The following is a 17,049-nucleotide window of genomic DNA, read 5'->3' as shown; positions in this document are numbered from 1 at the left end:
TCTATCTATCTATCTATCTATCTATCTATCTATCTATCGTTCTATCTATCGTTCTATCTATCTATCGTATTGTGAGAATACTCCTCATAATGTAAATTAAGGCTTAAAAATGTGTCAAAATCCAGGAAACAAGTCAAAACTTGGTTCTTGAAAGTTAAATTAGAATAGAACAGAATAGAATAGAATAGAATAGAATAGAATAGAATAGAATAGAATAGAATGCTTTTTATTGTCATCCAACTATAAATCCAAAGTGCTTATTATGACTTTAGAACGGCTACGTTATGAGGAATTCTCTAAAGAAACAGCATCAATAACTTTTGTTTTGTTTTGTTTTTTTAAAAGGGGGCAAATTCCAGGAAAACTTGCTTCTTCAAAGTTGAAAACTATCCAATTATAAATTCCAGGTCTTAATTGTGACTTTGAAAGAGCTTTAACCAGTGATTAAGGAAATATTGAAATCATTTGTGCAGTTAAAATCCTGCATTCGCAATCTTACTTCAGCAAGCAATTATCAAAAGAGAAAGTGCTCATTATGCAGAAGGTTTGATCTATAACAAACAAGACATCAGATATCTAGCTATATGTCTTGTCTTAGAAACGACATGAATAGGGCCTTAAAACGTGACAAAATCCAGGAAATGAGTCAAAAACTTGGTTCTTGAAAGAAAAAACTATCCACTTATAAATCCCAAGTTTTAACTGTGATATGAAACAGCTTTAAGCAGTAACTGAAGAAGCATTTAAATACTTTTTCTACATTAAAAGTCACAATACCACTCTTTAAAATTGTATTTGGTCAGAAAAACTGCATAATTCACTTCAGCAACAGTACAGAACTATGGTAGGCATCAAAAGAGAGAGAACCAGTTATACACAGAGTTCATATCTGGACAGACAAGTGAAATTTGCTTATTAGTTAATTACAGTAGCAAACTTCATTTTGCCAGGATTACATTATAAAAACAACAAGGTGTATAAGGTTTAAAGATGAAACAAAATCTGGGAAGTAATTCAGAATTTTAGTTCTTGAAAGTCAAAAATTATGCAGTTATAACTTCCAAGTTTTTAGAACAGCTTTAGTGTTTAAAGAAATCCTTTTCTAGATGACCCTCTGTCTCTCTCTCTCTCCATATATATGAGGTTATGTATATATATATATATATATATATATGGGGTTAAAATCCTCTGGAGGGACACACTCTATAGAAGCTGTATATATAAGGTTTGAAAATGTGTGTCTGTCTCATGTGACTCATGTGACGCCATGCAGATGAAACCTAATTTGTCAGTCGGTCCCTATAGAAAGCCTGGTGTACTTGGAACAGAGCATCAGTGACGACACCATATCTACATTATGACCCATCTTCCTTTGACCTACATGTGATGATTCATCATAGCCTCTGAGTGGCCGGATATAAATATAGACTTTCTGGACCATATGTAGTCAAGGAAAGGAAAGAAGAAGTGATGAAATCGGTGGAAGATTTGCAGGTGGGAGCTGACAGGGTCGGGTCAGACAGTAACAGATCGGTGGACCCCTGTGGTGAAAATGTGACATGGGCAGGACTGAAGTTGCTGCCAGCACAAACAGAACACCTTCGATATAATCGACCTGCAAGGTGTTTCCTAAAAAGCACAGAGACTGTAGTGCAATTAGACAATAATCGGGCTTTGTGGCATGTTTAAAATCATTGTGATTTTCCCTTTATAACGCACGTAGAAGATTTCAGAGGATAGATGAAGCAATTATAACTCGCAGCCATAAAAAAGTCGCAAGGGAGAAGAAAGAACTCCTGCATGACGGGAACTTATGAGGCACTAATGTCTCATATGAGCCTAAAACATGTCAACAATTCCTTGGGGAGGACAGATGAGGATCAGACGAGGGTGTGTGAGAGGAGTTTTGAGTTTCAGGGTGCAGGAAGGAAGGGTGGGATGAATTACTGAGGGGAAGTTTCACAGGGGGGTTTCAGCAAAGGAGAGAAAGTCTTGCTCCTTAGAGCGATGAACTACAGCGTCCTTCACTGCAGAAAGCTGCGACAGTCGGTAGATTAAGGACAGACGGCGAGGAACAGAGTCCCTGATAAAGCACAGGAGGCCAGAGACACGGAGCTGCTGCTGCTGCTGAGAGGCAGAAGTACAAATCTCTGCTGCAGACCCAGAGCAAAGTACTGAGGAGATAAAACATGGGAGTGTACAATGAACAGGGGTAAGAGTGTTAATCCTGAAGTTGACTTTGAGACTTGTTTTGCATCCTATGAATTATCATCTCTGTTCAAATTTAAGGTGTTTCTGGATCACAAACTCAGCTGGAAACCTCATATAAAGTGTATGAGAGCAAAACTGATCTCGATATTGCAAATGAGGAGACACATTCTGAGCTCAAAAGCCTTTTTTACATTATAATGTTTTTACCAAACTTAACCTACTGTGCAGAAATGTGGGATAATGTACACAATACTACATTATATCCAGTAAAAACATTACAAAAAAAGAGCAATGAGGACAATGTAGGATATAATGAGCACACTAATATATCGTTTTCCAAAACAAATACTTAAAAAATTTACTGATTTGGTCCATTTCAGGATTGAGTTACTCCCTGAAAACATACAACAACTGTTCAGGAACAAAACTGGAAACTATGAATTCAGAGGAAGTTATAGTAAAGTAGATGTTTATCAGTTTGTGGGGTAAACTTATGTAAACTTGTGGATGACTAGAACTAGGACAACAATGTTTTGGCAAAAAAAAAACTACATCATGTACATCATTTTAATACTAAGTTTTTCTGAATTGTTCCCTTAAGAAAAAGTTTTAACAATTCTTCCTTGTCTTCTTTGTCATTTCTGTGCCGTAGGGCGGCCCTGGAGGAACCAGAGCGCCGCCACATGCTGATCAAAGACAGCAAAGACAGGTCACCGCGCCGCCGCCACCGCCGCATGCCCACCCCGCCCTCCGACCGCAGACGCCTCGGCCGACTCCCCCCCAAAGATGTCTTCAATGACATGATGTTTGTGGGTCAGTTCCTGCAACAGAAGTAGAGATTTTAAACTTTCCAGTGCGTTGTCAGATGTTCTAAATCCTCGCTGAGCGTGGAGGGCAGTATAATTAGACCTGACATTATAAAAGGAGGGTTGTCTAGACACAGAAATAAAAACTAAAGGGGTTTTGTGCATTTTGGGAAATTAACCTGCAGGATCTGACATTCTTGAGGCGGATATTTTGGTCTCTTGCCGCATCAGTTTTGACCATTCATTATTTAATGCGTCTCTTAAGAAAAAAACAAATGCAAATGCTCTCAGACGGGGCACAAGGGGGCACTGAATTTTCTTACTTCTTGGCGAACTGGCATTGACGCAGTTTGTAGGCTCCTTCCTTGAAATTTGTGTGTATTTGTAAATTAGTCATCCTCATTTGTTGAGTTTTACCTTGGCAACATTTCACTTTACTGGATCGCACCTCCTTCTGCCAAGGATCACTATGGAAACCAGTCAAAACCAGTCAACTGGATCGATGCCTGCATTAGTGTTGTTTACTGCTGCTGCTGTATGTAGGTAAATGCAAAAAAAAGTGAGATATCTTTTGCTGATTTTTGGATTGACATTATGTGTATTTAATTTTATTTATTGCAGACATACCACAGTATCACGAAGGCAACAGAAAAGAAAAACACAAAATGGAAAAAAAACCTAAAAACTACATGTCCGTCCATCTTATATCTTACTGTTTCCTGTTTGCAGGAAACTTCATCTTAAATACCTCTTTAGAAACCCTAAGAACACGTTTTCTTTTCCACATTATTATATTGTTCAAGCAGTCTTGTATATTTTCTTAAATCGTTTTATAGCTGTGCTACTTTGAGATCATTTTCCAGACTATTCTATAAGTTTACTCCACAAACTGATAAACATCTACTCTTCACCAGCAAATAACTTTTGAAAATTTTCCTCTTAATTCACAGTTTCAAATGTTGCTTATGAGCAGCTGTTGTATCCTGTCAGGGAGTAACTTACTGTTGAACATTATTTGCACAGTCCTAAAATTCATTTAATCAGTAAATTTCAAAATATCCCTCGTAATGATGAGACAATGTTTGCCAGCTTTCCTCTTATATACTTTATATGAGGCGTCCAGCTAAGTTGTGAATCTAGAAATGCATTTACATAAACTATTTCAGTGTTAGAGTCATTGTTCTTTATCTGGACTAAAGTGTTTATTTTACAAACTGCATAAATGTAGTTTATGTTTTCAGATTTAATGGTGATTTATTCCTGTCAAACCATTGTTTTAATTTGGCCATCTCTCTCTAAATTGTCGTCTGAGCAGAGAATGTTGGCATCATCTGCAAAAACCCCAAATTTAATTTCCCTTGAGATCTTACACAAATCATTTTGTACAGTAAAGACAATTTTGGTCCCAGCACTAACCCTTGTGGGACACCATATTATCATATTTGTTGTTTCTGTGTTGGGTAAATTATTTCTCAAAAAATCCTTCAAGTGCGAAAGAAGGGATTTAGTTTATTCTATTAGTCTAATAATCTAATATATTCACCATAGATACAGGAATGATCATGTCTGATGACGCTGTGCCCTGTTTTGTGCTGCTAGTTGGGGGATGGACCCGGGATGACCCGTCCTGTTTGGTAGAACAGTTCTGTCCTGACTATAATGAGTGGAGAACATCTGCTCGCATGGTCAATAAGCGAGGCAACGTGTCCGTGGGCACCCTGGATGGTTTCATCTACACCGTGGGTGGTGAAGACAACATCCGATGCTACAGCAGCGTGGAGAGGTGAGAGACTGTGCAGTTCCAAAACATCCTTCACTGCAAAAAATAAAACAGAAAATATGCACAGTGGTCCAAATTTGCCAATTATTTTAATCTCCAAATGCCACACTATACAACTTAAAAAATCCCCCATGGTATTATCACTCTAAGCTCTTTAAGGATTTCTCGCTGTAAGCACCTCACAGATTGTTTTTGTCACATGCTCCTCTGTGGGATTTTCACGTTTCGGTTAAAACATCAAATAGCTGCTGACTTCATGAGAGGCTGTAATTGAAATTGGTTTATTTTGGCTTCTGTTGATTTTTTTCTGGCACTAGCTGATCCGAGCAGACGTTTCGTTGCGTCACACGAGCAGGAGAAGGTGAGAGTGAAGCACGTTGCAGCTGAAGGTTGAAACACCAGTCGGCATAAGTAATAAGTAAGAGCTGCTGGACTCTGACAGGGTCTTCCAGAGAACTGATCTGTGACGGATGAAGTCATGTAAATGTAATGCCGGGGCCACGCAGAGACGTCAAAGGAGCTGCCAGTCGGCGGCTCGTGGCCTTGGTGACAGTGAGTGCTGACAGTGGGATGGGAGGTGGCAGTAAATGTGCTTTGTCATGAGACTATGGAAGGAAAAAAAGACTCCCTAAGGCTACAGTGCAAACTAAAGAGCTACTGTACACTGTACTAATAATTATATAACTCTTTTCAACAAAGAAAGATTCATTAAGATTCAAAATCTCATTTACAGGAGTGTTTTGTTCAAGACAGAAGGAACACTGTAGAATGAATATAAAGGGGAAAAAATTGACACTGATCAACATTAAAGCCACCTGCTTAATATTGTGCAAGTCCGCCTTGTACCTATCCTGCATGGACAGAGGACTTTTGGGGGTGCAATGTGGAATCCGAAAACATCCATCCATCCATTATCTATACACCGCTTAATCCTCACTAAGATCGCAGAGGTGCTGGAGTCTATCCCAGCCGACTCAGGGTGAAGGCAGGGGACACCCTGGACAGGTTGCCAGTCTATCACAGGGCTACACTTAGAGACAGACAAGCAAGCAGAGAGAACCCACGCTGCATTGGGAGAACAGACTAACTCCACGCAGAAAGATCCCGGGTGTCCTCACTGGGATGCAAACCGGGGACCTTCTAGCTGCGATGCCCTAGACAGTGCTAACCACTGAGCCACCTTGCAGCCCGAATCTGAAAAGAATCAGATTTTTTTTAAGTTTTCATAGTCAAAGAGGTTTTTGCATTCAAGGAATCTGACTTGGTGTTTTAGCGTACAGCAACAGCAACATGCAGATTTTAACAAGTGTTGCCAGTCAGTAGGCAGTAGGTGTTACAACACAAATACGAAGCGATGTTGCAAGTCAAATTGGCGCCAAGCAAGTAGATAAGAAATACTTCCAGCAGGACATAGGGTCAGGCTTGTTCTGGCGCAATGCGTGGATGCGTGCGTAATTAGATCTGTGGAGTTCATAGGCACCATGGGCTCTTTGTTGTGTTCCTCAAGCTGTTTCTGAGCAGTTTTTGCAATGTGCTGAGTCACATTGCACTGCTATGGGAAGCAACCGGGGGCGTCCTTGGTCTGCAACTATGTTTAGATGAGGGATGCATATCAAAGTGGCATATCTACATGAATGCCAGGACTCAAAGTTCTCCGGCAGAACATTGTGTTTGAATGAGATGATCAATGTTATACAACTACTGTCAGGGTTTTTTTTGTTGTGGTTGATCTGAGCTACATGTAAATGTAAACTGTAGTTGAAAATTGACTGTAATTTAACCCAGAATACAAAGAAATATTCACAAGTTAGTTTTGTTCCAATCCCAGTCTGTTACGTTACACTTAATCATCAATATCATGCGTGTATTCCTTATTCTTGGCTTACATTTACTCCTGCTTTTCTCATTTTAAAAGGCTAACTGGGAAAAAAGTACTCTGGGGATATCTGCATTAATACATAAGATGAGTGGGTTGATGTGATTGTGATGTCTGCAATCCTTTCCTTATTTATTATTGCTGTTTGCGTCATTGTACAGTAGAGGTCAGCATTGAGGCATAAATTAGATGCAGATCTTTGAAAACAAACTCAATTTAGAACCACAAACCATTTTATTGTTGAGCAAATGACCATGCCAAATCCTCTCATGTTAGCATGTTATTTGTTCCTCATAAGAAGTCTAGAATAAATCCTCCTGTAGCTGCCTCTCATGCTGTTTTAGCAGATCTGGCTCTGTTCCCATTTCCCACAGACAGCCACGTTCAGTCAGCAGCTTTGCCCCATAATGGTCATCCCCAGCTGGCTGCAGACCAACAGGGCAAAGACCCGCTATGAACTGATCTGCCCTTAATGGCCTGGGCCTCTCATCTCAGCTGCCTGATTGCATGTAATCGGTTCTGTTGTGGTAGTCTGGTAGGGAATTTGTGACATCGCACTCAAGCAAAATTTTTGCCAATTAGGTGGAAGTGTTGTTTTGTGGCTTGTGGGTTTTCATCTAACAGCCCTGAATGGAGAGAGAAAAAAAAAACATTTTAATAGCCTTCCAGAGGAAATGCTCTGGCAGATGTTTACACAGATGCCCACACAACTGAAACACTTTCACTCTCAATGCGTGTGTGTTCACAATCGCAAGACAAAACACTTGAAGAAACATGATTTTCTTGCGGCTGTGTTGGTTCCACTCAAGTTGCGGCTGATATTGCCTTCCGCCAACACTCTGACATCCCATCTCTTTGGCACTCCAACACTGCAGGTACAACCCAGACACAGACAGCTGGAGCACAGATGTAGCACCCTTGAGCAGCCCCCGCAGCGGAGTGTGTCTGGTGGCCATGGATCAATACCTGTACGCTATTGGAGGACACGACGGCATCACCGCCATAAATACAGTGGAGAGGTACTAAAGAACGAGTGCTGCCAAAGCTCAACACCAAATAAGCCGTGATACCAATTAATGTGATCTGTAAGCAAATGAGGCCGATGTTGGAGACGTGTCACCAGTATTTAGTGGCCCCTGCTACATTTTTTTTTGTTTTGTTTTGTTCTAAAAATGACCTGGGAAAGCTCTGCAAAGTGGAAAAGTTTTACTGTAGTTCCCAGAATATTCTCCTTACCGGCAATGCTCTAAAAACATTTTCCGTATATTGCATAAAAAAAAACATCTTTCCTTTGTTTCCATACAACATTGTGGGAACCTTTAACAGAAGAAGTTCTCAACAGTTGCATCCTCAGTACATTGCAGGACAAAATGTTTCACCTTTGTTATATTTGTCACATAACAGGAACATTGGAAAAAAATAAAAATCTGTCATCTGAGGCTTCGAGAACATCTTGAAAACATTTTTTTGTTGTTTGTTAAGACTAATTTATTTGTTGGTTCTTCTATTATAACATCCAACAAACATCCTCCTGAATGTCTTTTATTCAAACAGGAGCATTACTTGAAATGATAAATATGCGTAAAGTGTTCCTTAAACATTTGATTTTCTTTAACACATTATTAGATATTGCCATGTGGGAACATTCCTTGCTTGCTGAGGCACCGTTTTTCATTATGGACCTCGTTAATCCTTCAATCAGACAGCTTCTCTTTGGTTTCCGCAAAGAGGACAAACCTGTAGTTTCCTTCCTAACACCGTCTGCTACTGTTCTTAGCTGTGTTTCGCTTTGATGATACTTCTTCGTAGTTTCAAAAGCTTCTGAAAACCTTCTGAAAATAAAAGCTGTGTCTTGCATATACCCAGAATGAAAAATCAATCACCTGACACGGCAATCTGAAGCAGAGGACAGAACAAAGAAATCTGAGTCAGTGATTGACAGATAATTGGTGAAATAACTCTCGCTCACCTTTGCTTCGTTCGTCAGGTATGATCCAAAAATGAACACCTGGACCAAGCAGGCGGCGATGCTGACCAGAAGAACCAAAGCGGTGGCTGCTGTGCTGGACGGTTACTTGTACGTGATTGGAGGGAATGATGGAGATACGGTTCTGAATTCAGGTGAGGGACCGTCTTTGACGTCCAACCTGAGGTACAGAGATTCAATCAGTATTAATCTAGTGATTAATTTCCAACAAATCAATAAGACCACAGTGAAAAATGCCCATCACAAGCTTTGAGAGCTGAATGTGTTTGACTGGCAGCCCTAAATCTCAAGTTATTTCCACTGACTGTAATAAAAAATAGAGAAAACCAGCACATTTGAGAGGCTAAAAGCAACACATTTCTGACATTTTGCTTTAATAAATGACTTCAACTACCACTCAAGTATCAAAATTGTCATTAATACATTTTCCTTCTGTCACTGTGACCCACTGTGGTTTGCTACGAGTGACGCAAATGGCGGAAAGTGGCAGAACTTTAAAAAGAACTTTAAAAAAAGAAGTCTAAAATGATCACATGTTCATAAGGAACGCTACTTTATAAATAAACAGCGTAGTGCTCTGAGGCTTTTGGTGAAGTGATTTGCTTTTACCGCCGTTTGACCAAGTCTCCGCTTTCTTTGACAGCTTTTTGACATGTGGCAGGACTTAACACCGAGCTACTTGCTTGACCTTTACTTCTGTGTATCCCCCCCTTTCGCCACACACACACATGCACAGACACACACTCCCACACACACACTCCCACCCGCAGCCTCTACCCCCCTGACCTTACCAAAGATAAACACTTGTCACTGACTATTTCAGTCTGTGAGAAGTGTACGTCAGTGAAATTCCCACAACCTTTTTTTAGGTTCCCATCAAGTTCACGGCCGTCACTCATAAAAAAATGGCAGAAAATTACATTTTCATTAAAAAATAAATAGGAAATCTATTTATATAATTGGAATCTTGCCTCCTGACAGACATTTCAGGCTTTTTTATGCACACCTTAAATTGTAATAGACCAATGTAACTTTTGTATATAAATACACAGGCTGTCTGTAAGGTACTGTTACTCACACTGTGTGCGTGGTTGTCAGTTAAATGGTATATATGGCCTTACGTGACTTCTGCTATCCTTTAAATGCTCCCCAGTGGAGCGGTACAACCCTGTAGACGGTACCTGGTCGATATGCGCCCACATGCTGAGTCCCAGGGAGAACGCCGGCTGCACTGTGTACCTGGGACACATCTACGTGGCCGGGGGCAAAGACGAGCTCAACCTGGAGCTCTGCGGCGCCGAGAGGTTCGACCCCGAGACCATGAGGTGGACGCCGGTGAAACGCATGAGGAGCAAGAGGGACAATGTGAGTAATAGATCAGTGTGGCACAAATATAGAGTATGCAGTAGTTCTATCCAGTAGCTGTTGAGCGGACCAAGATGCAGACTGACTGACCAACATTGAAATCCACAGAGCTGGAACCAAGGATAAACAGTGTATTAGCATCGGCTGTATATAAAACATGGATGCAGTCACCATGGTGTCACTCATTGATTTGTGGACTAGCATTTGAAGCTAGACATAAATAACAGGGGGGTGGATCTAGGACCTGGTAATATAGATGAATAATTTATTGCGATAAAATGTTTCATAGGAGTCGATAACAATAATTATTGATCATTTTAATGGACATTTTTTTAAAATGAAGACAAGCAGATGAAGGGTATCGCTTGAATTCAATCACCTTCATTTCAGTGTCACCACTTTTTTTTTAATTTTCAGGGCACACCCATAACAATTGTTATGTTGGGACAACAGTGGAAAACACACACAAATAAAGCGATATGCTCAAGATAGCTTGATACAATTTGAATTAAGAAAGAAAGTAAAATCATCTTTGAGGTAAATTGACCTCAATAGGGCTTTGAACAAATAAACAAACTTAATACTAGGTGCACAGAGGGCAACCAGGGTGAAGCTAAGACACTTTACTTAAGCTAAGATTCCAAATGGCAGACCTGCACCGGGTGTCACCGGACGAGGACCCTGCACTGGCCTTCAGATGCAACCCAACATGTACATTAGCCCACCAGAAATGCGTAGGTAGGCTTGTGGTTGTGAAAGACACAAGGATGTGAGTGTTTTTGACCATAAAGCTGGTCCCCACCACCTGTAGGCTTCACACGAGAAGGTCTGCAGGCTGAGACAGAGGTGAAAAGAGGCCAAAGCGATGGCAGACTAGCATGCCTCGGAAAACCTGCACAGGACCCAGACTCCATTATCAAGATATGATAGGCTATTTATGAGCTAGTAGGGGAGCAGGGTTTGTTCATGCCAAAATTTGCGTTTTCTAGTTTCTAGCACTGATTCATATCGCTATCACTTAATCACCCAGCTCTGGGATGATCTGACTGAGAACTCGAGGAGCCTTTATACACCGATAAGGTAGCAACCAGTCAGTCACAACACTGTCATATACATTACTGTAAAAAAAGAACACACACAATTCAACTATTTTTCTGAAATATGATTAAAAACTGTAAAATGTGATGCTTTTTGGAAGCTAAAAACAAAAATAACCTTTAACAGCAGGCCACTATAAAAACTGAGGGTGTAAATCAAAGAAGATATTTTGACTGTTTCGCTGTTTGTACTTGCAACTTGATTTTTAGCAGCTAGAAATACTTTTTGATAACTTCACACTGATGCCATAAAATAGGCCATATTGCCTTTATTACATTAAGTTAAATACTTTTTGGTCTCTAAACTTAATAGACTACAGTTTGTCATACATTGCTGCTCTTGAGCAAATGTTCCCGAGCCATAAGAATATCACTTTGTCATTCATCCTTCATTGTTTTAGGTGTTTTATATGCATTTTAGAATAGAATAGAATAGAATAGAATAGAATAGAATAGAATAGAATGCTTTATTGTCATCAAACATGGTGCATGACGACATTTAAGATGGCTGCCATATTAAGGTGCATTTTAAAGGTTAAACAGAGTTGTTAGATCTCAATTCGGAATCCTAAAGAATAAAGACACATTGCTATGTATAATATATGTCTTGAAATGCCATGATACAGTAACTGTTGATTAGAGTGGCAGCACTATATAAATACAGGGCATTATTTGAAAGTCTAGTTACAGTATTAAAAAGTAAAGTTGTGCAGCAGAGTACTGTCATCAATTTTACAGTATAGAACAGTTTAAGTAAACTATTATACTGGTGACCACAGCTACAAGTACTTTACCGTAATTTTACACTAAAATTTGTTTACAGTGAAGGTAGCATGGCCCTAAGACATACTGTGCTTTATTGTCTATTTCACTCTTAATGGGACCATAATGGACAAAATGTGCATCATGCTGCGTTGAAGGACACATTACACTAATGATTGAAGACATAAACTTGTTAGGAAAATGTTCACCGAGGTAGCAAATCAAATGAGAAGTCGGGTTTCTTCTGATCTACTATAACACAAATAGACTGGTAGATTTCGCCCCCTGCTGGCTGTTTGAAAGAATGCAGGTTTAAGGCGCTTAGCACTGGCTTCACTTTTTAGACCTAGAAGCTACATCCAACTTTTATATAGTCTACAAATCCTAGAAGCATTCTCTTGAATTGATGTTGTTTTGAAAGCATGTGATGGTGCCGGGAACCCTTGAGCTAACTTTTTGAATTGGAAAAATAGGAAATACATCATGTCATACGTATTTCTTTTAAACTAATTTGCTTTTTAAACCTCGCGCTTGTGTATCATGCCTCAGATGTCCCTTGTAGTCTTCAACGGAGCGTTGCTGGCTGTGGGAGGATCTGATGGCACCACCAATCTGAAAACAATAGAAGCCTACAGCCATGAAACCAACACGTGGAGGTAAGACGAGAAGCAATAATAGTGACATCACTGATGGTAAATTCCTACATCGATCAAATTATGCCCAAAGCTTTGACATATTTATAATTGCAGGAAGCATAAAAGCCATAACGACGTTATGCTTGAAGAAACAAGCTATGAACGGAATTATTATTGAGTCATTCAATTAGCAGCAGTGAGCCACAAAATGGAAACGTATTAAATGGAAACAGTTTGTAGTTTATGTAATGACATGGAGGAGGTAGAGAAAACACCAGACCTTAAATAAAATAGCACAAAACATACAATATATTGTTTATATCTAAACTTAATACTTTTTTTTTTCTTGCAAAACACAGTGAATTTCATAATATAATTAATTTTATGTACAGCATAATTGGATCACACACTGAATCGTATTTAGTGTGAAATTACACAGGGTGCAGATGATGGTGCAAAAGGGAAAAAACTTTTGTCAAAGTCATGCGAGACATATGATATGATTATTAAGGATAAAGAGAAAAGCCTTATCTTCTTTACATTAAATTTTAAATGCGGCATTACATTAATAAATGTTACAGATTATCTCCTCGCTTTCCGTTATGAATTTCAGGCTTACAGGACAAAAATACTTGAAATCAAGACAGACTGTTGCTTATAGCCAGACAAATGCACACAGTCACTTTTATGATTCATGCACCGAGCTCATGTAAGGCTCTTATATATTATATATGCCTTTAGGCTGCTCACTGAATCTGAGTGCTTCACTGTCTGAGCCCGTTTCCCTCTCCATCTGTTTTTAGACACTTTGGAAGCATGAAGAGTAAGCATCCAGGAGGGAGAGTGGCTGTGCTGTGCTGAGACTCAACAATGTTCGTATTATATGAACAGGACAGAAGTGTTGGAGAGAAATAGCCTAATGGATGTAGGCTTCACGACACATTGTGATATAGTTCAAGGCAAGGCAGCGTAATGACTGAATAATTGAAGAGTTCACTCCAAAATGAGACACGGCTGCATTAGTTAATGCCGACAACTGCTATTGCAAAATGACTGCAAAGCATCAAATTAAAGCACATTATAGGCTACCAGGTTACCATTAAAGTAATGGGTCTTTTTATGAGTCTAGCTTACAAAGCTGTCGAATTGAATGGAGATGAATCAGCAGGAAGTAGATCTCAGGATGCATTTATAGCCAATTTTGGATCGACAGACTTCAAGATACACACTGAATGTGATTAGGACATAGAATTAGAGAATCACAATGTCAGACAAGACAAATTGAGCTAGTGTTTTATGGGTTTTATTTGTAGATATTACGATTTAATTCATGACTGTGCTGTTTAAGTATTCATGTGGAGTAACAGGTCTGAGCCAAAAGGACTAAAGGAAGATTGATATGGTTAAAATGCAGGTATTTGGTTAAAGAAAGTTCTGGATTTGGATGTAAAATATGCTCACGTTGTTGACGAGTTCTGGATTATGAATGAGGCTTTCGAAGGTGACAGTTGAAGGAGCAAAAAGTGCCCTGAATGTTTTAAAAAGTAACCTGCCTCCTGTCTGAATTTCATCTGTCAGTGTCTTTAAAATGCTAATCATATTTTGTGACTGGATCAGCCTCGTGTGAATATTTGTGCTGTTATCATACTGTAAATGACACACAGCCACAGAAACAACAAACTATTCCATCATATTTCATCACTGGGCTTGTGTAAGCATCCACCCGACAGGCAGGGCATAAAACGCGCAACGGGCTGCGAAGGGAACAAAATCAGATTGATTAAGTTGAGGATAAAAAAAAAAAAAAAAAAGAAATCTGTGGGAATCGAGATCCTCGGCGAGATAAGCGAGTGAGTGAGATCTGACTGCTGGCATGGGAAAGCATAATTGGCTGTGTGGGCTTTAAAATGATGACGCTCAGAGCTCTTTCCCCTGGAGAATAATGGGCTGAAATGTGGAGAGGCTGAGCACAAGGAACGCACACAGAGCAACACGGCTTTTCCAGAGACAACCACGAGCCAGCGGTGTCTCCCACTCGTGCCACTGTGCATACAGAATGAATATTTTTTTCAACTTGAGGGGGACAGTTGTGAGGCAAATAGCAGAGGACAGAGCTGTTGCAGGTATGTTTTATAAAGAAAAACAACGATATTTATGTAGTTTATGTGTTGTGAGTAGAAGTTGCCAAGACTTTGCATGTGCTGTGTGCTCCATGATTGATGTTGGATATTGGGAAGTTATGAGAAAATGAATAAATATCATATATATTTTGTGGACTGATGTGGTCTAATTACATTTTTTTGTTTTGTTTTTTAAATGAAGCCATTTGAAGCGTTGGTCTGATGTGTTTTCGTGTCTGATATGTAACTGTAAGGCTGCACCAGTGCATCATTCACAAGTAGAAGCAAAGTTGCACTTGCCATCTCTTTCCACCAGATGACTCTGACTGATGAGGACACTGTGTACATACACTGGACTGGCATTTCACACCATGATGTTGTTCATAAAAAAACAGACGAAGCAGCCCTGATTTTTTATCATTTATCTACATTAAACCACTGCCATGCAACTTTGCAATCAGACAAATCTAATTGCACTTTGCACAACAGGCTCTGCAAATACCATGACAAAATAGAATTACAGTATCTATTGTTAGAATCACTCATTTCACTAAAAGCCCTTTTCTTTTAATGAGAAGTTTCCCGTCAGCTTCAGACGCATCCTCACCAAGACACGGAATTATTTCACGGTTGCCCGGTAGATGGCGAGGCACCGGTATAGAGGGGGAAGGAGGTGACTTCAGGTTGGCTGAAATCAGCGCCCTCCTCCCTGCTCCTGGTCCTGGGGAGGAGAGGATGCTGATGCTGGCGGGGAATGAAGCATGTGGAGCCAGAGGGGAGATTACATGATGCCCTTATATCTGATGGCGGAACACACAGTAAGGGAGAAGAAGCGGTACTTACGGCGGGTTGTTATGTAACAGCAGCTGGGAAACGGTTCCACGGGATAGCGGGCTAATTAAAAAGAAGAAGGCAAGTGGAAAATCAAGTCGAAAAACACAGCGTGGGATCAAAAATAACGTCCAATCCTCTCCCCTCCCCTCCGCCGAGCGATGTAGTTCGTAGCAAACAAAGTTGTTGCTAAGCGACGGTGAAGTCTCTCGGTTATTGGCCGCGGGAGGTTCTTATTGGTTCCGGTTTCGCGCATTGATATTTAAATCAACCGTAAGGTGTGCGATGAATTAATAACGGTTTCGAAGGCGTGGCAGCCAATCAGCGCTGAGTACCGGGACTTAATTTCGTTAGCGCTTTAAAAGGAGCGAGCTAAGTTGTAGCAGGAAGCTAGCTTTTTCGAAATTGTGTTTTTTTTAAAAATCCGAAAGCGCATTTATTTGAAGTAACTGACCAGTTAAGCTAAGTCCGTTTGCCACCTGACCTGTCCAGTTGACTTCCCTCCCCCTTTCTGCTAACTGCCACTTTCCGACAATGACGGCGCTTTGGCGGGGACTCGTTGTTGGGAAACGTCCTCCAACGCACAGGCGATGCTGTACGGACACTTTGTGGAGGTTGTCCAAGCCAAAGCCATGTTTACGGTGACGGGAGCTCGGTGAGAAAACTGGAACACAGCCAGGTAAAGGAAGAAGTTAGCAAGAAGCAGTGTAGCATGTTTGTTCTGCCACTTTACTCCCAAGTTGTTTGTGCTCATTGTTAAGTTTTACTTAATATTGTGTACCCCAAAGGAAGCTGGTGCTTGTGCTGCTTTTTGCTCTTTATGGGATAAAACTGTAGAAGTTAAACGGTTTACTTTTCTTGTGTCTGTTTCCACGTTGAGTTGGGGTGTTGGCATCCTCTCTCAGGAGATGATGAGCATCAGTTTCCTGCATCCTTCTGATCTTAAAAAAAAACCCAAAAAAAACCAATTTGTGCACTTTCTGCTTCTGTATATGGTGGGAATGTATTTATTTATGTAAAAGACAACACAAATTCCATGCACAATGATTAAATAGGAAAGATCTTTGCTCCTTTCATATTTTGGGTTGGGACTAATGCACTTTGTTATTTACCCCCCGCATCCTCTCTTAAACCTACATCTACCATGCAGATAGTATGAATGAATGCTACTCCTCATTTTTTCTGTTTTAATCGGTCCTGTGTGATGTATTGCATTGGCCCACCCTGATATTTTGCAGGGGACTTAATTGCAGATGTGTTGGTCGATCAGCCATACGCTTTACTTTTTCTCTAAATGTGACTGGAGTAAGTAAATGCATGTTTGGTCATGACAGCACAAAGTCAGGCTGCAAACTTTATTTTATTTATGTGAGTTTAGGATCTCTAAATGTGATTGCACTAAGTAAATATGTGTTTGTAGCCTGATTTTGTGTTGTCATAAACTTTTTTTTCTAATTTATGTCAGTCTGACAACTGTTTTTCAGAAATTAACCTTTGTCTAAAGGATGCATGTGGGAAAATGCAGTTTATTGCGTCTACATATTGCTGATGCGTTGTAGTCTCAAGGACAGTACGCCTT

At 40.1% G+C, this 17,049-nt stretch overlaps 1 protein-coding gene across 1 annotated transcript in view; it reads left to right on the top strand.

Moving 5' to 3' along the window:
- LOC103353441 (kelch-like protein 20) overlaps window positions 1-14,795 on the top strand; it is a 15,340-nt gene extending 545 nt beyond the window's left edge. The window contains exons 2-8 of the mRNA XM_008276429.1: window positions 2,864-3,024; window positions 4,617-4,800; window positions 7,549-7,692; window positions 8,661-8,794; window positions 9,814-10,025; window positions 12,434-12,540; window positions 13,323-14,795. Of these exons, the coding sequence (XP_008274651.1) occupies window positions 2,864-3,024; window positions 4,617-4,800; window positions 7,549-7,692; window positions 8,661-8,794; window positions 9,814-10,025; window positions 12,434-12,540; window positions 13,323-13,380 (1,000 nt within the window). The 3' untranslated portion in view covers window positions 13,381-14,795. The remainder of the gene's footprint in view (window positions 1-2,863; window positions 3,025-4,616; window positions 4,801-7,548; window positions 7,693-8,660; window positions 8,795-9,813; window positions 10,026-12,433; window positions 12,541-13,322) is intronic.
- Window positions 14,796-17,049: the final 2,254 nt, after the last annotated feature.

The sequence above is a fragment of the Stegastes partitus genome, unplaced genomic scaffold (genome assembly GCF_000690725.1).
Source record: "Stegastes partitus isolate 25-593 unplaced genomic scaffold, Stegastes_partitus-1.0.2 Scaffold71, whole genome shotgun sequence".
Lineage (NCBI taxonomy): Eukaryota > Metazoa > Chordata > Actinopteri > Pomacentridae > Stegastes > Stegastes partitus.
The sequence above is the reverse complement of the archived record's forward strand: the minus strand, read 5'-3'. Positions and strand labels throughout refer to the sequence as shown.